The sequence below is a fragment of the Anas acuta genome, chromosome 4 (assembly GCF_963932015.1).
Source record: "Anas acuta chromosome 4, bAnaAcu1.1, whole genome shotgun sequence".
Taxonomy (NCBI): domain Eukaryota; kingdom Metazoa; phylum Chordata; class Aves; order Anseriformes; family Anatidae; genus Anas; species Anas acuta.
This window is the reverse complement of record NC_088982.1, coordinates 73,112,484-73,139,992: the sequence shown is the minus strand read 5'-3', so window position 1 is coordinate 73,139,992 and position 27,509 is coordinate 73,112,484. Positions and strand designations below refer to the sequence as shown.

Genomic DNA, 27,509 nt, shown 5'->3' with positions numbered 1-27,509 from the left:
CCTCTGTAACCATTGCCAATCTTTGACTAAAATGAAAAAAAAAAAAAAAAAAAAGACAGCTCTGAAGACTTTTGAACTGGAATCAGTCACACACACAATTATTGAAAAACAAACAAACAAACAAAACAAAACAAAACCAAACCTACAACAATCCTCCGTAAAACTGTTGGTACAAAAAGTTACAACCCAGCTGAAGAATCAGAACCTGGCTATAACTTCCAAGAACCTTCATAACTTCCAGCTATGAAAACGTATAATTATCCCATGTACCCATTCACTGATGTTAGTCATTAAAAATATCTAAATCACTTCTCAAGATAACAGCTACCTAAAGGTAAATAACATCATCACCGAGAAGATATCGTATACCTTTTTCAATGACATTTATTGCATATTTAAGGAATTAAATGTTTCCCCGTTTCTAAGTATTCTTTCCACATTGGGCAATAACATGAAACTCTATATTGGCATAAACCATAGCTTTGACGGAAATTTAATTAATTCATAAAATTCAGGTACAGTTTATTATTGCAGCTGAAGTGTCTGCCTAAAGGAAAATTAATATATTAAATATTTTTCCATGGAACAGTCTTTATAAACTTGAATTGTTTGAAATAAGCCTGATCCTAAGAAGATGTGAAGGAGGTGCTATTTTTAACATGAGAGGCAAATCATAGTGTCTAGTGTTTGACATCCCAAATCCCTTTTAAGTTTCTCATTGAATTTTGGATTAATCTGTTTACTGGATATTTTTCTCTAGCAAACCCGTCTTTCTGGGAGTTCCATAAAATAATAGTATTTTGTATATTTGGCATGCTTGTGGTAAAACTTTCTGATCTTTTTTAATTCTAGTCCAAACCAATGAGGCATTCTGACAACTTAAAAATGAAATTAAATGATCCTTGTTTTCATTTATATGAATATTTTAAATAAATAGTTATGCCTTGATAAGACAGGACTTAACAATGCACTTCATTTTAATCACATCCCTATTTCGTAAAATATAAACTCTGAACCCCATGGAAAAGATCTGAGGCTGTTTTGCCAAGTAGCTCTTACCTGTTTCTTTTGTTTGACATTTTTGCACGCACTGGAAAATATTCACAAAAATGTTCAACAGATGGACAACACGGGGTGATTCGCAGAGTGACAGCACAGTGCTGTTATGGATGCCTCAAAGACAGAAGTCTAGTGCATTTGCACAGCTCTGAACAGCCTCAAGGGGAGATTATTGCAGATAATAGCACATCTCCAGTCTGGGGAGCAGTAACCAAGCCCTGGGCCTGAATTTAGCTGAATACACTAGGACTTGAATTTCTCTCCACTGCTTGACTACTGTCAATGTTGACTTACAGCCCGCTTCCTCTCCCCAGTATCAGTTCATGGATTTCCTTTTATGTTTGTGCTGACTTGCTAGGGAGCACCTGTCTGTGTTGCTTTCCTCATTTCCTTTAAAATGAGACTAATAGATACCAGCCTGCCTCTGAGGTGCACTGCAGGGCATTCCTCTTTGTACAATGCTTAGATCTTGTAAAAGCCTGATTTAATGCCGTCAGCCCCAGCAGAACCCATTCCCATTAACATTTGTAGTGTCTTGGAACATATGACAGAATAAATCCTATTCTCAGCACCACCAGTGCTAATTTCTCTGCCTTACAGTAGTGCAAACACTCTGGATTTAGACCCATTAGTTAAGAGCAGGAAACAAGAGTATTTGTTTGTTGTCTGAGCCACTGCTGTTTCTATTTCCAAAACTCACAGGAGAGTGTGACCTGGCCAAATAATCTTTTAAGAAAAAGCTGTCACCCCAGGATTCTGAAATTTAACAAAAAAGTTAACAAAAATGTTTAACAAAAAAAGTTGATTTAACTTTAATTGCCATAAAGAGCTCAGACCTCCAACAGTAGTTTAGTCATGCCCAGTTTTTGTTACCTTCCAACACAGATGCATTAAGAGATCTGCATCTGATCTAATACAGTATTTGGAGAATATGATATGCTGGCAAAGAAGCACTTTTCTGCTAAGATTGATGTTAGACTATCAAACATTTGGATTATTCATCATTTTCGAAGTGTACAACAGTACATATGCATCTGATGTCAGAACTAAAGCATAAGCTATGCAAAGCACAATGGCTTTGAAAATATATTGCCTAGTATTAAGAAAAAGAATAACCCTACACAATTTCAGAGACCCTTTTTCTACAAACCTTAAAAAAAAATCTGGACAAATTGCCAAGTTTACAAATATGCACACACATTCCACATATGGATATGCTTTAGTAATCATCTTTACAAACCTTTTAGGCTACACATGGCTCTAATAAATAACCCATTCACAAACAATATATTATCATCTGAAAAAAAGGGAAAAAAACCAAGCCCTTTTCATATACAGCCCAACAGTTCTAGCCTTCACTTTCAACCCCCAGCTTCATGATCAATCATTACGTCAGTGTCCATTTTTCATGGTTTGGTGTTGAACAATAAATGGAAAAGCAAATGACTGAAATAATTAATATTGTCTCTGACAATGACCAAAGCTCAAGAAAGAGCTTGTGAGCGACAGCTGAGGACAGTCTGCCAGTAAGTTGCGAATGTAATAAAATCTGAACTTTTTTTCTATTTTCTTTTTGAACAAGGTTCACATGGGCAAAACTGCATGATGGGAAAGCTCACATGCCAGTCCCTTTGTGTAAATAGTAAACAGCTGCAGTTAAATGTTTTACCCCTTGAAGGACAATACCTATTAGCTCAAGGTTAAGAGCCTCGCAGAAGGTCAGCCTAGCTACTGGAGAGCTGTGAAATATCATCCTCTGGCTATCTGCTGACACGCAGTCAAGGGCTGAGTTATGCAATATGGACAATGCAAGCTTCATTGCTCAGAAGAGGTCATCAAATTAATAAACGTTGTGTTCCAAATTACTGGGGCAATAACTGTTTCTGACTGATGAGACCCTTTTTTTTCAGTCTTGATTTCACAAGTTTTCTTCACTCCCAAGTCTCACTAGATTAGAATCACAGAATCACTAAGATTGGAAAAGACCTCCAAGATCATCTGGTCCAACCATCCCCCTACCACCAATGTCACCCACTAAACCATGTCCCTAAGCACCACATCCAACCTTTCCTTGAACACCCTCAGTGACGGTGACACCACCACCTCCCTGGGTAACCTGTTTCAATGCCTGACGGCGCTTTCTGAGCAGAAATGTCTCCTCATTTCCAACCTAAACCTCCCCTGGTGCAACTTGAGGCCATTCCTTCTGGTCCTGTGAGAAGAGGCCAACCCTCAGCTCTCCACAAGTTCCTTTCAAGGCAGATGTAGACAGCAATAAGGTCTCTCCTGAGTCTCCTCTTCTCCATACTAAAAGATTTGTGGTAGTGACTGTTATCTCTCGAGATTGTTATCTCTACCACAAATGCATGCTACTAGCCTAAGTGAGGGGCTTTTTGTTGATATGGCCTGTTTTGGGCAGGGATGGATGCAAGCCAAGAGGAGCAGCAGAAGAATCTGGGATAACATATATTTGAAACTGGGATGCTCATAAGGGAAGGACTGGCAAAGCCCCTCTGTACTGTGGATGTGGGGCAGAAGCAGGAAGACACTTGGCAGCGCAGTGCTGGGAAGGAGGGAGGCATGGTATGGGAACCAGTTGTCTCAGCTGGGGGTTACTTGTATGATCTTGACTGCACTGTTTCTTCTACCAGATCTCACATTAATCAGAGGACATAATCTGGCTTTTTTTTTTTTTTTTTTTAATTTTTTGTGCACATATTTATTGAGAATTCTGACTTCTCAGATTTGTCAGAGGTAGCAAGAATATGCACCTTTTTCTTGTCATGAAGGATTCAGACTTCTTGTCCTAGTCTAAACATGCCCAATTTTTATTTTCTTCCAGTACCAATACCTTAGACATCCAGCCTATCCCAAGATATGAAAGATGTATTTACCTTGGCAGAGAAACGGTTTTGAGCCTGACTGATGCCAGACCCTAGGCAGTACTGATTATTTCTCTTTTTGGTGGTATGCAAGAGTCTTTCATCAGAATTAAGGCCCAGGGCATTCAAAACCTGATAGACTATATCTGAATGTGTCCATGGTTATGTTTCTAGCACACTGAGCAGTTTTTGTCACAAAAATCCAATGTTTTTCATAGCTCTGCTTTCACTCTGTACCACCACTGTTTAGCTAGTGCCTAACAGCAGAGTATGCTCCCCTATGAAACTCGGTATGCTGAAAGGTGCAGAGACCATCTTGGCTTTCTGCGGGTTGTTGCAAAGTACTTCAGTACTCATTTCATGTGCAACTGCTACCTGTTTGATTGATGAAATACACCTGTGAATGTTGGAAGCTGGTACACAAGGAAAACAATAATTTAATAATATCCCTAAATAAAAGAAATATCCACCATAAGGCTTCCTATCTCAGGGCAGACCGCACAACCCCTTTTCCCAGGTAAAAGGCAAAGTATGGAAGTGTCTTGAGCTGCCAATAGCTTTCAGTTCCCTTAGGCTAACAGCGTCCTGATGCCCCTCCTCCAAGAACATCTTGGGTTTAGACTATTCTCCTATTGCTGGTCTAGTGAGAAATAACACCAGCAAACCCGGCAGCACTGAGCACTGTAGCACTTGACTGGATCAGGGTGAGAAGGAAACTGGGCCCTCTGCCTGCTGTTTGCCATGCCTGAGCTCACTACAGTTTGGAGACACAGAACAACAGGCTCTCAGCACCAAGCGGGTGGGCAGCCACATGTCGCACTCCCCTACGTTTCCAAGTGACCTTCGCTAGCAGCCCCATGCACAACATATTGCATTAATCCTTTCTGGAGGTCACAAAATCATGGATAAGTGTGCTGCAGTGCAGATCCAAGAGAAACAGTTGCAAATGCCTAGCCAGATGCAGATGGGAAAAAAATGTGCTTTTCATGTAGCCTGTTCAGAAGACTGAATAATTTATTAGTGCATCACATGCTCTTTTCGAAACTATGCCACTTTGAAGGAAATCATATATTTTAAATTATAAGCAGGTCCGACTAACAAAGTGGATCACAAATGCCAAAGCAGACAAACCATTGTGTGTCCGCCAATTCTGTGTCAAGTGACTCTGATTACATCGGTGCCAATGGATAGCTCAGAGAGGAGCAGCACATGACAATAATGAAGCAATTACTGGTGCTCGGTTCAAACGTAACTCGGTGCACTCGAATCTAGATAAAAAGTCCTTGAGGTGACCTTCCTGGAGTGCCCCCAGTACCTCCACGCAGCCTCTCGGTAACAGATTATCAAAGGCTGCAGAGTGGATTAATTCCAGTGGCGTTTCTGGAGCTGAGCGAGGCTGACGAATGAAATACAATTTGCCTGTCTCAGTGCGGGTATTGTGTTCTGCACCGTAATGCAGCACAGGTGGTGCAGGCCAGGAAGGAGACGCGCTGGCAGAAGTGCGATAAGGAAACCTGTGAAGGAAACTGTGCCACGGCAAGATGGGGAGAGGAGGCGAGGCGAAGGGCCCCCCAGCAAACCCGGAGGGTGCTGCTGGGCTCTGGCGCTCCCCCAAAACTCACAGCGTATCTGTAGGTACCATATGGTTTGAGGATGAACTTCCTGCGCTTCTGAGGGGTGGAAGAGAAGGAGGAAGTATGGGGAGAATAATCGCTTCCCTCTTCCACTCCTTCTCCCCCCCCCCCCCCCCGTCCCAAGCATCAGCTTTAGGCCACCATGAGGACAAGGTGCAGTCTGATCTGCAAGGAGGCGCTTGTAGAAATAACCTCGACTGAAATGCATGGGAGAACAGTGAAATGGAGACAGGATAGCACCCTAAAAGAACATGGTGCATCTCACAACAGTAAGAGCCTATCCTAGTTTATCATGATAAAATGGTCAGTGAGATCAGAGGGCCTCAGATCACCAGAATCAGCTTTATTCTGGTTTTAGGAATTCCCATACTCACACCACACTGTTTTCATGGTCACGAGGGAGTCTGCTTTTATGGCCATACCTGCAGTTCTAGGAGATACGTTACTACCCACAGTTAAGTGGCTGTATAATATAGCTTTGACTGCACAGAACCATGTCAGAATATCTGACAGTCCTCACCAAAAATTATTACGGTACATGATAAGCATCAGTGGTGACTAGAGCAGGATGTGAAAAGCAGGGCAACTGGTTGTGATGCATCGCATTTCACAGACTGTAAAGATCTGTGTTATTTCTATTAAGTTACAACTCACTTAAAATTTTAGTTAAGACAGGGTACTGAGTCAAAAAAGAGAAAGATGAAAGGCCTAAATAAATTCAACCAAAGCTTTAATTTACTGAAACTCCACATAGAGGCAGGTTTTCACACACATCTGCCAAGAAAAGCAACACAATATATGCTCAGTTGTGGCAGTTGCATGGGTAACAAATACTCTCAGTATGTACGCAGGTTGATACATTGCCCCCTACCTTCACTATACCCCGGTCTCCAGATTACCTATGTGATTCTAGACAATATTTTTCATTAGGAATCTGGATATGGCTACACAGAGATCTAGCTATGTGCTAACAACATACATAATGAAAACCAAAGAAATCCTGCTGGTGGTCAAAAGTAAACTGGTTCGCAGGAAATTAGAAATTATACGCACTGATATCTGCATCACGTGCTCATCTAACTCCTCTGAAGAAAATTCTTACTGAAAATCACAGGCATGGCTCTCTCTTGTGCAGGTCATTTTTTGATACCAGGGCCCAAATCATACTCAGAGGGTTGGCATTATTGTCTAGCTTGGGCTGCACTGGCAGGATCTGTCATTTTGTTTTAAGACAAATGACCCTATTCGAAGCAATGATCATTCATCCCTTTACTTCGGTAGGTAATCTGAGATGTGGCATGAAAATTTTAAAATCTTATCTCAACAAACACACTCAACCAAATTACCTTAAACTTAAAACTAATAAAATCATCCTTATCAAAAAGTTTCATAAAAAAGGTCTGATCATTTTGCACATTTTCATAAAAAATTAGTAATCCAATCTCCAAGTTTGAACTCCTCTTCTCACAAAAGCTGCAATGGGATAGCTCTGCTATTTTGGTGTGCTTGCAATGTCACCGGAGGTAATCTTTCTGGGTCAGATTTGCGGAAGTGTTCAGATGCTTAATTTCCAGTGAAATCAACCTTTAAAAAACTGGACCACTTTTTCCAAATTAAAGGGGAACAAACAAAAACAAAAAACAGAAGAGACACTAGAGAATTTCTAAATGTCAAAACAAACAAACAAGCAAACCCAAACCATCAACACCATGCAGATTACGGGTCCCTTCCTCTTCAGACTGCTCTATTTCAGTGCACTGCTCTAGATGACCACCTCAGCTTTGGGCTGCTTCTCTCTTTCAGCAGAATTATCTGCTCCAGGTATCACCAGTGCGTTGGGTTTTACTCACACTATTTGTCTACCTCCCCACCTTAAAAAGTTGAAACTTTGGTTTTGGAATTCATAATAGCAGAGCTTTAACTGCATGCATTCTGTGTCGCATATTAAATATACGTCCCAAGTAGTCTTTTGCTGTTTTCACCCTATTATAGATGAAAGCATTTATTTGATGTCCCACCAGAGTGAGTCAAGAATAAGAGGAGTTAAGCTCTTCATCCATAACCAGTACAAAACATAGCTTTTGTATCAAACCAGGGAAAACAGATTGTTAAGACAGACAATAAATCCATGATGCAGTTTCAATTTTCATCTTGATTTGCCTTCTTGGGCCTGCTCTCAGCTCCTCTAAAAGCATACCAAGCCTGTTCCATCAACAGCTGGGGAACTTCTTGCAGAAATCAAAGTATATCTATTGCCCAAACGACAATTGCCACCCAAAGGACAATTTAAAGTATATCCAAGTTAACAGATTTGTGAATGTAACAGTTCTCCAAACTTTATGTGAAGCACATGAAGGAAAATACCCCTTCCCACATGATTTTCTAAATATTTGTGTAAAACATTTTATAGCAAAGAATCATTTCTGAGCTAGATGTATGTAAACATTCGAACGCAAGGAATTGAAAATTAACACTTATTTCCTTATAAAATACTACTGGTTTTCATATTGATTTCCTATCTCTTTTCATTCCTCCTCCCTTTTGGGAATGTCCACTCTGTCCTTTTGTTTGCCTGATTACTGGGGAAACTGAACACAAAGGATTTCTACAGAATCATCGGATATGTAACAGATTCAATGTATTATTGGCAAAAGCCATATTGAAAAGGACTTTGAAAAATAACTCTTTTCCAGTGGAATCAGCTTTCCAAATTCCAAATGTTCACATCTCTATTTACTGTTACTTTAAATAGCTTCATTTCTGGGGATAGCTGATGAGCTTCCCAGATGGAATATAAAACTTTATGTAGCTCTTGAGGCACTCCTTTTGCTCTTTATGAAGAATAAAGGAAGAAAAATAGCTTTCAACTGGTAGGATTTTGTGAAAAACAACTGTTCGGGAAATGGAAATATTTTCAAACTGTCCAGCTGAAGATTTTTGGCTGTAAAATATTTGGTTTGCTTTGATGAAAGATTTAATTAAAAATCAGACTACTTTTGTGCACCGAGAAAACTATCAGCATGACATTACCTGATGGATTAAACAAGTGCATAGTACTCTTTGTTGTTTCACTGCTTTTTTTTTTTTTTTTTTCAATCACTGAAAACACAGCTGCTGCATGCCTGATAGTTGTGAGGAATATGCTCTGCCCTTACAAACATATTATTTTCATTTTTAAACAGCAAGGGGGAAAAAAAAAACAACAACCATGTTTCTCTTGTATACCAGAAGCTTATGATTGAAGAGATAAAAAAAATAAAATAATTTGTTATTGCAGCTTTGGCAGCAACCCAAGCATTGAACTTAATGGAAACACTCACAGAATTCCAGCCTGTGATTCTACCCACCGTTATAAAGGCCCTCCTGAGGCTCCTTATGGGATTTGGGGTAGATTTTCTTTGGAGAGTTCTAAAGATTTCCTGAAATTCTTGAATGAATTTAGAAGTGAGGGCACGAAGAAAACTGCATCAAGGTGGAGCGTTTGTCATTTAGTTCAGATAGAGCAATTAAGTCAGGAAGATGTCATCTGGTTAAAAGCTGTCTTTAAGTCTCGTGGTAACAGGTCTTGCTCCAAAGACCACAGAAGTCAACAAAACACTCCAGTATCTTCAGTGCAATTTGGAGTAGGATCTGAGCATGAGAAAAAAATACCAGAGGTGCAGACTAATCTTCTGGCCACATTTGGGATTAAACTCTGCTCCATATGAGACTGCTAAGGTCTGTAATAAATAGTTAGAGGCTACCACAGAGATGGGAAAGCAAGGGAGATTAGGGGGACTCATTTTTATTTCATTTGTTCGTAGCACAGTCTGCAAGACAACAATAGAAAAGGGAAACAACTTTGTATTTATTATTATGGCTGAGCTGCATGTAATAAATTATGGAAGAAAAAAAGACCGAGGGATAATTGACTGAAAAAACAAATGTCAGTTAAAGTAAACACAGCAGTTTCTACTGAACCTATTTGTAAAAATGTCAAAGGAGTTGAGTTGTTTTCCTTCACAATATTTGTGCTGGTATAAAGGGACTCTGGTTTAATTAAATTTCCCCACAGAGACTAGGTATTCCACTAGATGTCACTTTGAGACTTTGCTAAGATGAAGGACAGCATCCTGATGAAGGGATGCAGCATCCCCTACTGCGAAGCGGATGGGCTGGGGGCTGTGTCTCTTCTTGCAGCTGGAGCCCACAGCCAGGGACGTTAATTCTGGGGGTTAAGCACAACAAGACTCACGCAGAGACAAAACCATCTGCTAGGAGAAAAGTTGCCATCTAGAAATGTCTACTGGCAAAAATTATCTAGCCAGTGGAAACTTTTTACACCGCTCTCCAGGGAAGAAACGAGGAGACTGCTGCTTTAGCTGACAATTTGCCCTGTCCTCTCTTCAGTGACACGGTGGGGACAGGGTCAGGTTTGGTAGGAAGGAGAGTGGCTCCTGGGCAGTTTCCTTCTGCTTCTGTGAAAGATTGGATGGATTCAGGCAAAAGGCATCTCTCAGCAACAGGAATAAGGTACTGGTCCTGGTGTGCCCATTTCTTCCCAGAGCACCTCAGAGGTAATACAAAACAAATTAAACCCATCTCCAGTAAGGGGAAGGAGATGACTGAACCTGTTTTGGAAATGTCATGTTCTTTTGGCAACAAGCTGTTATTTAATACACCAAACAAAGACATGAGAGGTTTCCTTAAGTATCATGTGGTGAATATTGAATAAAACGAGGGAAAGTGAAGTACAGCATGCTTGTTCTCCTAAAGGCAGGTGAAAAATGAACGACATGTCACTGTTCCTAGTAAGGCGATAAAAGAGTTATCACAATGACAGAACCCTGCCTTTTTAGCCCAGTCCAAAGAGGCATAGTATTTAGGAAAAAAAAAAAAGGAAGAGCAAAACAAACCAAAACCCAGTTCATACCCTCTAATAATGCTGGCACACAAATGCCTTTGCATAGAGCAAGACCTTGCATTTGCACACTGGCTCTCAGCTGTGAAAATCACCCAGAACAGGCTGGTGGGACAAGAATCCAGGAAATGTTTTTTTAAAAAAGGCAAAAAACACAAAGAAATGTGTCTGTGCAGTAAATACACGGTACCACATCTACTGCCAAGGGTGCCTGTCCAAAGCTGCAGCAAGCTGCATACTGTTTGTGTTGTCAACAAGCAGCAGCTTTTGTACCTATGCACGTTTGTTTACTAAATATATGAAAACAATGGAGCTCAATTAAAAGTAGATTAGCCACACATGTACCAAAGGAATGTGTACTTAACTGACTATGGTGAATCTGGCTCCAATTAAATCCCCTGGAGAGGCTGCTCTGGCATGTCTGCTGAGGCCTTATTGGTATCCCATCTAGGCACAGCGGTGGTTATGGCTCCTCTAGAATATATTAAATGGATCGTATAATAACCATTGGGCAGATGTTGCAATAGCAGAAGTTTGCTGCAAGCACGCAGATGGGGCTGCAGATTATCCCGGGAAGGGAACTGTGAGTTGATGGGTTCATTTCCATTATTGCTTGGCAACACACCACATGCGTCACCAGAGATGCTGGAAAACCCCTTTCAAGGAACCCAAATGAAAGCTTACACAAGGAGATGATTTATAAAGGAATCCTGTCAGCTATGCAAGCCTATGGAGAGAATGTCCGAGGCAGTTTCCACTTCTGAGTTTCTTAATGAGAAGAAAAGAGAGAGTATGCAAGCGAAACAGCAGGCTACAAAAGAATAATTAGGACATAGATTAAAAAAGGCCACTACTGAGTTGACATTGCTTGCACATTCTAGGAGTTCCATTTATGTAAACTTCTCTGGTACCCATAACAGGTATTTATTATTCCTATTACCTGGGAAATTATAGAATCAAATACATATCCTCCTAATACATGAGTCTGAATCCTTTGCAACAATAATGTGAAGAAGAGCTGTGTTCAACCCAACCCCTTTGATCTAAACAATTCCTTCAGTCAGATTATTTCAAATTAAAGATTTTCAAATAAATCCAAGCTTTACACTGAGCTGGGTCAAGTTCTTTCTGTAGTTACCGAGAGAAGTCTGATTTAGGATTAGCAGCTACTGACTTGAGGTAGCCAAAAGCTACTTTAGTGATTTTTTTAGATTTTCTTGTGTAGGGCTCAGAAAATAGTTATTTTTTAAATTCACATACAAGGAAGAACATTCAGATGATTTAGAATTATTTTACTCACAAACCCCACAGCTTTTATCAACAGAAACATGATTAGAAGAATAATTTCAGTGATGAATTAATATAAAAATTATGGAAAATTATACATGATTTAGGTAACTAACTCAGATATTTTTTTTTTTTTGTTGCTGTAAAAGGAAAAACTCTTGAGTATTTCATGTTTGAAAAGTTTTGTCAGCCACAGTTAATTGTATTGTTGCTTCTGCTGATGAGCGTAGCTTCCTAAATTATCATGAGACCGCAGATTTGTGTGGCACTGCAGAAATATCTCTGGTATGTGACAGCTGGTTTGCTGGAAACCTATCCCATCTTTTGACAATAACATTACAACACATATTGGCAATGCTATATTTGGAACACTCTACAAAAAATTAACTAACCAGCTTAGCAGCTCTACCACAATGGTTTTTATTTGTCCACCCAACTAAAGCAGATGAGTCAAGGAGAGGTTAGGGGATACTCCCCGAAAAACAATTCAGTGGTAGAGTCAGATGTACACTCACAAACTCATACTACTAGTATCCTTTTTAATGACTGAAATGTATTCTCTTTTCTTATTGAGGTAACTAAAGTATCCAATATGTGTTTTGATAAAAGCTAACATAATTCTGCCATTACTTTTGGTAAAGGTTCTATAGGCTCTACTGTAGAGAAAGAAATAAAGAAAGGTTTTCCCATCAGTGTAGTTACAGAAGTACTTTCATCCTTTAAAATTCAACAACTATGGTTAACATTTCTATATAAAGAAAGAAAATGATATGGAGGAAATCCAGACTCCATTTAAGTCAATGGAAATTTACTGGCTTCAGCAGAGCCAGGATTTTTCTACGCTAGGGTTTAAAATAACATCTCTAGGCATGTATTAAATTTGCATACAGATTGTTGGGTGCATGTATCCTTTACTTTCTGTAGTGCTTTCCTATAAGCACTTAAATTCCTCGATTTTTGGCAGAAAAAGTAGATACAGCACTTTGGGGTGTGGTATGTGTGGGAAATTCAGCGTAATTGTTCAGTAAACTACACAAATGTTTCTATTTTCAGATTAGCAATAGTCCCACTCATTTGGTGGGATTGGCAATGTATGTACAGAGATGGTGAAATTAGAGCCTTTATGGAATGACGTAAAATGTTTCTTCGTTCATTAATGTTTTTAGAGAAGCAACGAATGTATCTTTTGTGTTCTCACTTACTGAAGAGATTGGTCAAGCTCCCACCTGAATCTAGAGGTAAATGACTGGATCCTAAAGCAAATTTGGGCTTTTACACAATAGCTAAAAATGTCAACAAGCAATATGCACTTATTTCTCTAAAGTATTTGTCTAGCAATAATGGCATATTGTCAACTCACTCAGTTTGTTCTTTTACGTAGAAGTTCTGTGTTAAATTAATGATTCCATATAATGATTTTGCACACAGCTTCTTTATAGCACTGTACCAAAATAATACTTAAAAAACCAACATGCCTGGTCATATAGTGGGAGGCCAAGTGGATCAGTCGGATACACTTTTAGAGGTCTGCTCTTCCCCTTTCCCTCCTTCATTGACAGCTGCATATTATTCAGTGTTCAACTGAATAAATGTACAACTATGAATAAATCTATGCTCAAATGTATTCCCTCTATATTACTCAGAACAAAGGCCTAAGATAAATCTGCCACTTACAAACCCACAGGTAATTATGTCTTTGCTATCTCTACTGTCCTCTTCACTGTAAATACATCTTTGTGCACAGGGAGATGAAAGGCTTAAAAAACAAAACCAAAAAACACTTTAGGTAGACCCAGTGGAATTACAACTTTGATTCAGAAAAGCATCAAGTACTCTGAAGTTCTTAGATAGCTGATTTTCAAATGGATAGGAAACAGATACCAAAAATTTGCTTTAAGTAAAAAAAGGTCTGGTCAAAATTATGTTGCTCTCAAATTTGGTCAAAGTTAGTCATATATACCCAATGAATGTAAATTTAAAATGTATATTTTAGTAGGGTTACATCAACTTGTCAAATCAGTTGTTGGATGAATTCTTCATATATTTGTTGTAATATGTTATTACCAATTTACCGATGTGTTTAGGCCTAGCATTTTTAACTTAAAAACAAAAAATAAAGACCACAAATATGCCCAAACACACACACACACACAAAAACAAACAAAAAACAACAACAAAAAAGTAAACAACCAAAGCCCAAACTTTTAACCAAGTAAGAAAATGATACCTAGTTACATGTTCTAAAGGGACTAGTGGCAAATTTATTAAAAAGGTTTTGCCTATTTTTTTGGTCTAACTGGTAGAAAGAATGACAAGTACAAATACAAAAAACCCCTTCATGTATATCTGTACATAGGCATAGGCACATCACATACATGCACTTGATCAATATGCAAACATAGATACAGTACTTCAGAATAACAGTGATCTAATCAACAGGATTAATAGAAAATAATTCTGTAGACAAAAGACTATTTAAAAATGCCAAATATATTGATATTTGGCAGATCAATATACTATGTTTATGATTCTACAAATGACCATACTATCAAATATCCTATTATGTAAATAGAGATCCTTTATAGAAACAAACTGTATTCCAAAGTGTTTTTAAATTAAAAATAAAATAAAATCAATTATTTCAAATATACTGCATGGGAGGGAAAAAAAAAAGTCTATTCCCAGATCCATTTTACTGGTTTACTTAGGCACTGCCACTGGAAAGAAAATCACCACTGGACAACAGAATTACTCTCCTCAGTATCCAAGGAACACCTCATTTACAGTGCTGTCAGTATATAAAATTACATCTTTCATTCTCACACTAAATGCTACTCAAAATGCCATTCTGCAGGCCTGATTTTGGGAGATGCACCCTCTCCAAGATTTTAGATATTTCATCTCCTACATGCGAAGGTTTTCTTGGTGCTGCCTTTCCCACTTCATTCATTTTTGTTTAGCCACACATACATTTAAAAAAATTGATTCGACTTGAACACTTTGGGGTCTGTCTGCTGACAGAAAGACATTCTAGTGGTTGCAATGCAGTTTCAGTCTAATCTAGATATAGGGAAATGTAATCTTGTCATACATTTACTCTGCCACTGACCCATACCAGAATTCATTTGTTAGATGCTGTGGTCCAATACCAGTGATTTTCCTTCAACTTAACAAATGTGGCAAGTGGTTAAACAAGGCCATTACATTGGTTTAAGTGATAAAAATTGCTATAAGTGGTAAAATGCTAACATACATTTGAAAGCTTGTGGCAGATGCAGTTGTTGCCTTTTTCAGCGCAAGGGAATGATGCCTGAAGATGGAGCTGTTTGCAAACTTCTGTAGGAAGTGAAATATCTGTTTGCAACACAAACTTAACAGAAAAAAGCACTGTAGATACTTTTATCATGGGTACACAGATCTGCTAGTTTTCTAAACACTGTAATAAATTTATTCATAAAGTATGGATATACCATACATGTAATTTTTGCACAAGTACTTAAAAGTGTTTCATTCCAGAAGGAACGAAGTCAATAAAACTTATTAATACATAACAATAAGTGCATGTTAATTGATAGTGGTCTGTATTTTTACCAATTTAAGTATAATTTCTAATACTGTTTAGTCTCCAACAGAGTTTTCTTTTTATTTCCCCCCCTCCCATGTTTTGTACATGCGTATGGTGTGTATGCGTGGTCACATTAATTAGATTTTATCACATCGGGAAAGCTGACCACTTTCCATTAATCATGCCAGAAAAGCTGTTATGTGCAGCTACAGATGTCAATCTTTTCTTGCCTTCTGCAAATGCAAGTTCATCCCCCTGAGGGAGATTTTCAAAGCTAGTTCAATGTAACCAGAAAATAGTATGCCTGTGGGGGATTTGTTTCCTCCCCCAGCATTGCTGCTGGTGCAAAACTATGCACTTTTTTGGTGGACTTTCATTATCCTTCAGTGTGCAAGAATGATTCACATGCTGAAACTAAGCAGTGCATAAATACTGGAAGACTCAGGACCTGCTTGATCAGAAGAGCTCTCTGAACACACACATAACCGTATGTTCTATGCATATTCAGCATATATATATATGCATATATACAGTCTCACCTATGATTTGGAGTATCTGCAAGAGCGCACACCTTCCTGGAAACCTGAAAAAAGTTTTGCACATGTCCCACAAAGAAGAGAGACAGTGTTTGCATCACTGACAGCTACAATTATAACACTAGCTTTCCATGCGGTTCTCCCACCTTCCTTCTGACAAAACATGCAATGTAAGCACTGCCTGAAGGTACTCAATCCATTACTTCTTTTAAATGGATTATCTACCCAGATTATCTACCTAACTGATGTACAATTACTACTTTTTTGTTGCACTGGTAGAAAAAACTTTTGGCTTTGTAATAAACTGTACTATTCTCTCACAAGCATATAGGTACACACACAATCCCACATCGCCTTTTCCTTTCAGTTGCACCAGTTTAATTAAGACATTTTAATCAAGCTCCAGTTTTGTCATCAAAATAATTAATCTTACCCACATATCTGAATATGAGCAAGCTGTCGGCTAATTTTTTTACCTAACTTTTTAAAGAGCACCACGTAAATAATTCGAAATACCATCAACACCTTGTCTAATTACCAGACTTAAATCCTGAAGCTTCATCAAGTCTCAAAACAAAAACAAACACAGAAGCAATACCCAGGGTGTACTTTACTCTTTTGGGTACCTAGCATGAAACGTGCATACAAATACCTTTTATTTTGGAGCATGGCCATGTCTTTTGTACACTGGAACAAGAAAGCCCAGTGGTTGTTAGTGACCTTTAGAAGAGCCAGTGAATATAAGACGGTTAATTTGGTCAAAGGACTGCCAGCATTCACAAATAAAAATCTGAATACAGATCCATGTGACACCACATAAACTAAGCTTCCTTAAGGTTTTGCATTGTACCCTTCCACTTTCTGGGCCAATTTCTTTCATAAAAGAACTGGCAGCAGTTCCCTACTTCCTTTTAATTTGTCAGTCCCAAGATGTATTGCAACAATAGTGACACTGTAGTACAGTGACAGGAATGACTGCTGGATAAAACACAACTGCTTAGGGCGTCCCGAAAGAAGACAGACAACATTCAAAGCACAGCACTAGTACCGCGTCCTGTGGCAGCACTGAGCAGCAGTCTCCCTGTTTTCTGTGGTGTCTCAGGTTTGTGCACAGAGCTAAGCCATGCAATACACACTGTGAGAATCCAGTCTTAAAGACAATAAAAATACAGAACACAGCAGCAAGATCCATGCCTGAAAGGAAAGGTTTCATTTCATCTTGTTCCCTGTCATGCTCAGCGTTCTCAAGGAAGTTTACAAGACTTAGCTTTACCTTTGGGTGGAGGCAATGAGATCATTTCTCTGCATGTTTTAATATGTCCTGTGGATTTTTACTCTTCTCTTCTCACCACTGAGATTGCTCTGATTCATTCAAGTTAATGAGTGAATTAGCGATTATTTGGATTTATTGTTAAGATAACATCAGCACTCTACTGTGGCACTTTTTTTTTTTCTTCCCTCCCTTTCCTTCCTTATTTATTTATTTAAATTAAAGTTTTCATATTTCAACATAGTCCTTAGATTTATTCCCATCATATTTTTTTTTTTTCTGTGCAGTGGAATTCTAGCAAAGATGCTTCAGTCACTCTTATCTTGAGATCTGGCTAACTATTGTTCTTGGGCAGTTATAGGTGATGGGAGAAAAAAGGGAAAAGGAATAAGGAATAAATGACTTCTCATAGGTATACCAGAAATCTGGGAAACTGAAAATGTCTCCAAGATTTCCTTAGCCATATGTTCAACAGAACTGTAAGACTTTCTGGTAATTATAAGGAGAAAACAAATGCTATTGTACTCAGAATCTCTGACCAACTGTTTATCTTGACTGCCAGTAATTTCCCTTCTCTACCTTTGTGAATATTTATCAGATAAACATTATGATAAACTGTTTGTGCAACTCTCAGCTACTGATGGCTTGCTTGAATGTAACTGACTGCAGGCTGAATTGTGTGTTATGAGTCAAAGGTGAGTCTTCTAACAGGGTCAAGGTCAACAGCATCACCATGGGCAAAGATTATTGTTATCTGAATGAATCACTAAATAAAAAGGTGTGGTTTCATCCAACATATCTGATAAACCTGTATCCAGTCTTACAACATATACTGGCCACTTGCAACATATATGGCCACTGCTTTTCTCTATCCTTCTTTTTATTTTTTAAGCAAGCAATAGGTAGCTGCAGTAGGTTCATTACATGTGCTGGATTCTATTCTATATCTATTAATGTGCTAAAGCCAATAGATAAACTGAAAATTTAATCCGGATTTTTTGTAATTGATACCATACTCTGTGGGGCTCCTCCTTCTGATCTTTACATTGCAATTCATGCATAGAAGTTGTAACAAAAACATCTTTGGAAAAATATTTGGAAAAATAATTCAAAAACAAGACCCAACATCTCAGATGATTCAGTTGTATTATTAGGAAAGACCTAAGACAAAATAGGGGTTGAATTACACAACCAATTATGCTGATTTTAATTTATTGCTCAGATTCACTAAGCATAAGGCAACTATCATTGCTATTGTTGGGTTTCATCCGAAGAAAAATGTAGTTCCAGGCTTGCCTCCTTCCTTGCACTATATGTAGAAAGAATAACTGTTGTTACAACTCTGTGGATCTTTTTACTTGCTGGAAAACAGGTTATGCAGTATTTATCTATCAGTAATGTGAAGAAAAAAAAAGAAGTATTTTTTACGTTACCATGATCAGTTTTCAATTTATAGCTTTTACTTAACTTATTTCATAAACAAGTATTGATATTCTAGATAGGAAAGAAAGCAAGCCAGACAGATTAGCAACTGTTTGTTGCTAATTCTTCAGAAAATACTTCGCTTAATGAGATTTCTTTAATCAGAATTCACATTAGACAAGTACTCTCAACAATTCACTCAGTCAGATGGACAATATCTCTCCCACAACAAATGCTGAAACCTCATCATGATTAATGTTTTTTTTTTTTTTTTTTTTTTCCAGTGTACACTGATGGGAAAAGTCTTGTCTTTCAAAGCTTAAACGTGTAGAAGAAATAATATGTTAGGCATTATACATCTATTTACAATTGAAAACTTTAAAAATTTGTACAATTAATTTCTTGTCTGGCAGAAAAGTTACAGGTCACATTCTCATATGCATTATAATAGTTCCTGTTGTCATGTTATGAACAGTTGGATTAAATAAATGCATGTATAAAAGATTTCAGCAAGTGCTTTGATGCCAGCAAAAAACTTTAAGATAACTTAAATATTTTTGAAGAGCCTTTATAAGGTAAGAGTTTTCACAGAAAAAAAAAAAGCAAGCAATGTCAGCAATTAGTCATGAAAGGCTGAAAAGCTGGGTGATTTCTGTGGAAGAAAGGTTAGATTTCTCTTGACCAAAGGTTTTCCTTAAAATTGTGAGATTCCTGCATCCATTTCGTCAATCCCTTTTTGTGGTGTTGCCTGTGGTAGAGCTGAGAACTGGCTACAGGAAACCTGAGTCACAGGGCAATACCCAAGCAATTAGCCATCCTTCCTATTTTCTATTCCTGGAAGACTTAGGAATACTTTTGCCATGTAAAAGCTTCTGAGGGCAGATGTTTCAGTGTAAATGCCGTGTACACCCCAAAAAGGCTATCCCTCCTTGCATGCTCTTCACCAACTTCTGCAGCCGTTTTCATGTGTCCATCCAAAACTTGTTCTAATCACATTTAGGTAGAGTTGTTTCAGTTTTCAATGTATTAAAATATATATCCATGCATCGTTACAGGTCAGGAGGAGGAAGGCTATAATAGAGAAAATCAGCTAAATTCAAATAGAGTGACATCAGCTGCAAGGTGCAGTCCAGATAGGGCCATAGACACAACTCTGTTTTTCTTTTACCTTTCAGAAAAAAATTCTCTCACAAAAGACAACGCATTTTACTTCAGATAACTCATCCCAGCTTCTACCTGCCCCCAGATACATGTCTGCTCAAAGAAAATATGTCCAGCATCTAGCTCCTGTGGTATCTCTAATACCCTTTTGTGTTTGTGCTCAGATGCAGGGAGAGCTACCTTCTTTAAAAAAAAACAACAACAAACAACAACAAAAACTCCAAACCAACAAAGGTTTGTTGCTCATGCCCACAGGGGCATGAGCATGGATTTGCATGGCATGAATAGAAAGCAACAAAGAAAGATGCAGAAATTTATATTCACTTTCACACTGAGAGGTTGGTACTTGCTCTGTGCTAGTGTCATACCAGAAAACTCCAGTAATCACATCTTTAGAAGAACACACAAGTTGTCATCCTTTTTGTTGTGCAGATGACAATGAACTTAAAAAAAACAATAATACAGGAATGAAGGTGTTCTTCACTGTGGATTTGGTCTTGAACACCAGCTATCAAAACCTAATTATAATGTTTTAGCTAAGCTGCTTTGGTGAACTGCCTTACAACATATTGTTATTGTGCTGGTACTGCTCTTTAAAATTGTAACTTATCTGCATTGGCAAATACAAGATTCTATTGAGTTATCATGACATGTCTTGCATATGAGAAGTATATGGCCATTTTTCTCTGCACTGTAATTACTCTTTACTTCACAGGAGTTTGCATGGTTTCATAAAGACTAAAACTAAAAAGGTATGGTGCTTGTAAAAAGTTGGTGGTTGTGATCCACTGTATATAGCATTTAAGACCTCATGTATATAAGATTATCATTTCCATTGTTTGCTTGTTTTGAGATAGTCTCTACATATTCCCAAGCCTTACATCTTCATCCTGGAAAGAGCAAAGCCTGTAACACATATGCTCCGAATCTCAACTACATTCCTTGCATAATATCCATGCTGTCAAATGGAGGTTCAAATGTTGTTTGCACTGTACTGATGTAAATACTTATTTCTGTGATTTGACATGATAGCAACTGTGAGAACAGCCTGTGTCAAACCGGGATCAGACAGACGTTTGTTTCCTAGCCAACATTTCAGTGACAAGCGGAAGGAAGGCAGATGCAGCCAAGAGTGCAGCAGCTACAAACATGAGGTAACTCCGTGGTTGTGAAGCGTGTGCACAACTGAGCAGCTATTTTGATACAGATGCAGGGAGCTGTCTATACATCATCTTTAATATTGTCATCAATTGGATGACATTGTACAAAGTTTTAAGACTCTGGGAAAAGGCAGTGACTAAAGAAAAGATTGAGGACAGAATTAAGGATTTATACTTATTTATTTTTATATTTTTAAGTAACGGCCTTTCTTCCCTTTACTGACAGTAGCAAGATTTGTCCTATTATTCATCTAGTAGCGTGCTTTCATACATGAAGCCTCACAAGCAGCAGATATATAGATAGTAACAGAGCCTGACTCCCTGCCAAGCGTCACAGCTAAAAGCCCATTTACCTTCAAAAGTCATTCTAGGTTTCACCACAATGTACGTTAGAGGATCATACAGTAAAATGGAAGAATGTCAACAATAAAGTAATTTTTAAACCAGTATAACTTTTCCCTTAAGGCTTTACTCCAATCTTTCCTTAGATCTATCACATGTTTTCAGGCTTGATTTCTGTTACAGTAGGTAGCTCTCCAAGAGTGAGACAAAAAAAAATGATGCTGACCACAGGTAGTCACATACATCTGTGGTTCAGATGTGGGAGGGCAAAGTTTAAATTTAGCAGGAATACCACTCCCAGATATCTGATCTGCAGACATTTGTTTTTTAGCAAATAGCATTTTTGTAATCAAGCCACACCTTTCAGAATAACCACAAACTTGTCAAAGCAAAGGACGGGGGCAGACCTAATCTTACTCAGTCATAGCTTTGACGATAAGGTAGTTGTTAGGAAATCAGACTCAGCAATACAATGTGGGCATTATTATCATGACTTCTGGAACATTAAAAAAAAAGTAACAATGAAATGTCTGCCATTCTGAATAGTGAATATTGACTGTTCACGGAAAGCATGTATAGATGACAAAAGAGAGTTTTTTTACTCTTGAGAGAGGAATGAAAGATTGCCACAAAAAATAGCCTTGAGGCAAAGAAGAAACTTTTGTGGTCCAGCAACCACAAAACATCTTAAAAAGGTTATAATAATGGTTGTGTGGGAAGAGAAGCAACACCTACATATTTTAATTTGCTGTATAACAAATAAATTAGATTTTCTTTTTTTTTTTTTTTTTTTTTCTGGCAAAAGGACAACTCTATAATATGAAATCAATGCTTTTTTTCCTATCAGAATTTTGGGGGCCAGGTTGATGACCTTTGAGCGTATGAACCTTTCTATGGCAATGAAAGTAAGAATGGCATGTGGAAATCCTGTTCTTTACTAAGAACTGGCAATGTCCCTGCTAGGTCTTTGAATCATGGCCCAGCGCAATGCCCCATCCATGAGTTCTGCTATCATAGCCATCATGCTTTATCAGCCAAAATGAACTATAGCTCTCCTACTGTATCCTTTCCACAGATGGTCAACTGTGAGATGAAAGATGTACTGCAGAGGCAATGCTTCAATCTGAAAAGAATTAATTCCAAAGATCAGACATGTTAAAAACCAAAACCTGAAAAAATACATCTTCGGTAAATAAAGAAAAATAGTAAGAATTTTTGCTCTGTTACTATGATTAAACCTTATATATATATAAAATAAAATAAAAACAATCAAATAAAATCAGGGAAAATTTCACTTCTAAATCTGTTCTGTTGAGATGTTCTTCCATTCCTATTTACATAGCTATTGAACTTTTTTTTTTTTTTTTTTAACTGAAATGAAGCTCTCATTAACCCTAAAGGAACACTAGAATATTGCCTACAGTATCCAGAATCCGTCCACAATTTTATTCTACGTTATTTTTGCTCCTTATATCCAGACAAATACGTTTTTGATCCATTTTCCCAAGATCTGTCTTTGCAGATGTAGATATTCTAAACTCTATGCCTATTTTCTGCCATCTGAGCCATCTGCTTATGGCAGAAGAGAGGAGATGAGAAGGAAAGCCCAATATTAGAGGTGAAAGAGATTAAAATGCAAATAAATGACAGGACGTTTTAGGACTGCCATGGTAGTTTGTATTTGACAAAAAGGCAGCATGGCAGGTTTTCCCCTGTTACTGCGACAGGTCACCATTTCTAATCTCAGGGTCATGTCCAAGTACTCACTTTCATAATTGCTTGGGCTGACATCTATTTTGACCTTCTTTCATTTTGGCCTCCCTGACTGAGGGAGGTCACAGACCCATAAGGAGGCAGAGGTTTCATAAAATGCCATAGTGATTATGAAATGGGACTTGTACCCCTCTGGCCTTTGGTATAAATGTATATATAATCTGCTATGATATTTTAACCCTTGAAAGTTGCCAAAGTACACATATTTGTTGTGCTTTGGTACAATTTGAGAAAGCTATTCTTACAGTGTCTTTAGTGTTATTTGTTTGTGATGTACTGTAAACCACAAGTATAGATCCTCTCTATTTTAGCAAGGAACAATTAATGACTAATTAGCTGAGAAATTACAATTAATATAATTTCACATAATTATTCCATCTGCAATTCTGAGCAGTCTCAATATCTTCATCATGTCAGACAACCACCTGCCCATTTTGCTCGACTCATTTTTTATTTTGAAACATTAAAGTCTACAGCTTCCTGCAAAGCATCTATGAAGCTAGAAACTGCATAAATATTACACTGACCAAAAATGCACAGGGAGCGATTGAATATCAAATAGGACAATTACGATAGATAAGCTTTCCTTCTTGATTACCAGCTACACAGGGCTGACTAGCCTCTTACTGATATTTTATTATCATAAAGTCACAGACAAATATGACGCTGATAAGTGACTAAAAATAACTGTCAATAGTCCTTTAGAAAGGAATATCTAAAAGACCAATGCTTAACATATTTTTACATATATCTATCCAGAAATCTGAAGATTACATTTAAATACCCATATTTTTATACAATCTTACTCAAGGAACTCTTTCTAAGTCTTTGATTACTACTGGTAAGTCTTTGGAAAATACAAAGACATCTAAAGCACAGGTATTCCACTTATCACAGAGCTACCTGAATTCTGTAAACTCCTTTTTCCACTACACCTTTTGTTATTAATATTCTTCACTTTTAAGATGGCCTGAGCTATACAGCTCAGAACTAAATATCTGTGTAATAGCATGTGCCAGGCAGCCACTGATAGTGGACTTTGTAATGCCAGGAAGTGCCAAGGGTTTCTTTGATCAGCTAGGTACTACAGAGGAAGAAGATGACGTGCTTTCTCCAGCAGAGGAGAGAACAAGTTCAGAGCAGCTTTTGTGATCCTCTGGTGATGATGAGAAAATAGTGAAGAGCTGTTTACATGCCAGGGTGGGTGATAAAGTAGGTGTGCGAGGGTGTGACTGTGACACTATCATTTGGAAGGGAGTCCCAGGGGAAACTGAGGCAATGCAGTAGGTTTTTCAAAGAGGAAGTCAGCATGTCCTCTCACAGAGTTGAGCCCAACATCAAGGTGCTTGGCACTGCCTCTTTTACGTGGCTTGTCATATCAAAGACATGTCAGGTTGAGCAACATGAATTTGAGCATTACAGGGAAGTAGCTCATTTGAAGAATCCTTTATTTTCACTTAGAGATGTGATTAACTTTTATGGTCCTATAGCATATTTTGTCCTGATGTTATTTTCTCTCATCTTTCCTTTGCTATCTCTTTCACTGATATCAAATAATAAATAGCATAACTTCATATCACGGGCAACTTCAAATACAACAAAAGTAACTGTGAATTAAATGTTTTACAACAGCAGAGGTACCCAGGAAGTGTGCAACTAAGTTTGAAATTGCCCAGTAGGCAAATGATATCCTTTTAAATAGAGTACATAATCAAACACCACAAATGACAAAATCAGAGTATTATCTGCTCAAAAAACCCTCCTACCAGCACGGTCTTTTTCATACCTAGAACAGAACCCTTTGGGAGGTATAACTGCTGAAATGAACTGAGCAACATGAAGTCTGCAAGGTCCACAAGAACATCAGGTGCTGACAATCATAAACTGATGCAGTTCTCTTACTAACCAGGCACCCTTCATGTTTTGCAGTCAGGAAGAGTCTTGTCCCAGATCTGGGGCAAGATCCTTGTATAGCCTATATAGCATAACATATCTTCATGCTGGGAGCCAAAAATGTAAGTGATACTTAGTTTCTTGGTGTACATGTAAAAATACCCCAAATACCCACTTTTCTTTTAATCTTATCAGTAAACAATTTTTTTTTTTTTTTGACTAGTTCTCAGCTTTACTCTGTGGAAGAGATACCTAATAACACAGTTCTATATAATACTAATAGGTCCTAATGCCATACTACTGCAGTCAGCACACTGCACAGATCACTATGTAGAATCTATCGCATATATCATTTCATTAGCTTTTCATAAGGCAGTATGTGGAAGCCAGGTAATTTTTTTTCCCTAATCAAAAGCACTTACGGGATATGTTAGTACAATGATGTATAGATTATGCATATAACATTTAATATCCTAGCCATATTTTCCACTCAGGAGAATTTGGAAAGTATCACATAAAGAACACTGGAAAAAATTATTAAAAAAAATGTGACTTCAAGAAAATAGTGGAGCAAGAACTTGAAAAATAAGTTTATTTGCCTCGCAACTATAGCATAGGAATAAAGGTGCTTAGTTCCTGATGGTTGCAGCTAATTCATATGACAGTCTCTAAGGTAAAATGTAACTTGGAATGCGGATAAAACATTTTAAATGTGAGATACTAAGCATCTGAGCTGTACTTTCACTGGAAAACCTTGCCTCTCTGAAAGGTCAATCTTAAATCTCCAAATTAGAATTATTCTGCTGTCATTGAACTAACATGACAATGTTTTTCATGGTTTAGTTACATTTCATCATATATATATATACACTTTTTTTTTTCTCCAGTCGTGTCATTAAGCACCATTAGGTGCATTTTGGAAACATTTTGGAAATTTGATTAAGTCATCCTTAAGTTAATATTGAAAATAAGATGAATTGCTTTTCATGATTAAAATGTCAGACCCTGGCAAGCTCTGGGAATAGACCTCCTGAAAATACATTACTCCCTCATGAAGTCATAAGGAGCAATGTAAGGACTTCAGTGGAGTTCCCATGCAAACACACTAGGCTTTTAAGACTACATGGCATATTCACTATTTTTTATAGACAAAACAATACTTTTCACGTTGCAGCTGCATCCTGACAAGTAGTGGCAAACAGTCTGCTTGAATAAATGGTTCCATTAGATCCTTTGTAACAAATGCCCAGTAGTCCATAGGCAGGTGACAAAACTCACTGATCCATACAAGCAGTATTTTGCTAGACCTTTAAATTTACTTTTGAAGAAAAAAGAAAAGAATAACATATTTGAAAGGTGAGTAGGTTTCAGTACAAAGAATTTAGATGTAACCAGAATTTTCAGGACTGAAATAAGCACAGCTGGTTTTACACTATATCTCTGGTCAATGGCTAAAACATATGAGTGCTGAAAACAAGAAGAAAAATGATTTGGAGTGCCTCTCAGAGCTCTGTCAATCCAAATTCTACTTTTGCTTTCCTTCTCCTCTTCTAAACACACCTACATGTATTAAAAAAGTAACTTTTTCTACAAAGGAATTTCAGATCTTTCTGCCACGTCATTCTGGGACAGGAGTTATATTTGACGATGGCAAAAAATATGCCAAAAAGACGTGGTTTAAGAGGTATGCTTAACTGTCATTACAAGGTTAGCTCTGGTGATTATATCTAGACTTTGGGCAGTAGTTTCACCAGCTTGGAGATGGCTGTACAAAGCTGTGTGTATGTGCTGCCTCCCTCTGGGCTCGAAGCAACCCTATGGGCAACTACAGGTTTTGCAGTGTAGCCTCCAGATTCAGCATTATATGGAGGATCTCTACAATCTTTTTCAGAGGATTGTGGGAAGACTTCCTGGCTTCTGTGGCACACAACTGTGGGAAAGTAGTGGAGGACTTTCATCAGGCAAAGGCATTAGCCAGTTCTTCTGTAGTAAAGCAGGTGGCTGCCAGCTGAAGTATGCACAGCATTCGTATTCTGATTTTTATTGCACCTAGCTGACTCAAGTGGGAACACCAGGATATGAGTCTGAATTAAGAGCTTACATCTCCACCCTTCACTTACAACTGATGAACATCCAGGAGAGTGAACACTCTTATCATTTGTACTATTGCTTAAATGGAAGTACCTGTACTCTGGAGGATCATTTTGTTACACTTCATTGCAAGCAAGCATACATTGACACAGATAACCACTAAATCTAACCCCTGTTGAAGTCACAGGGAGAAGATGGTTGAGCTCCTCAGGATGTCTTCGTGCATTCTGACTCTGCAGGACTACTGTGCCAACTAACTCACCAGGAAGTATTTGCACAAGTTTTATATGCCAAGGAAGTTGAGGCACTGTGTTAACACAAAAGCTTCCATGGCTGTGGCAAATTTGTACAACTTTAGCCCTCCTTTAGCCACACAACATGGCACAGAGTATTAACTTACCCTGTGTTCCAGGGGCTGTAGGACAGATGATACACGCTTTGCAGCAAAGTCTTAGTGTCTCTGTTCACTGAAGAGCTCTAGGCATTTTTTTTTTAAATGAATGTTGTTCTTGATCTGCTGTGTATTCTGAATGA

The 27,509-nt window shown here is 38.0% G+C and overlaps 1 protein-coding gene across 2 annotated transcripts in view; it reads right to left on the bottom strand.

The window, feature by feature from the left end:
• FAM241A (family with sequence similarity 241 member A) overlaps positions 1-27,509 on the bottom strand; it is a 273,201-nt gene that overhangs the window by 48,381 nt on the left and 197,311 nt on the right. Inside the window, exon 4 of one of the 2 annotated variants that reach the window (XM_068681981.1) lies at positions 21,061-22,341. The exons of the other annotated variant lie outside the window; for it this stretch is intronic. Within the exon in view, the coding sequence (XP_068538082.1) occupies positions 22,249-22,341 (93 nt within the window). The 3' untranslated portion in view covers positions 21,061-22,248. Of the gene's footprint in view, positions 1-21,060; positions 22,342-27,509 lie in introns of those variants that run through there. 2 annotated transcript variants of the gene reach the window in all.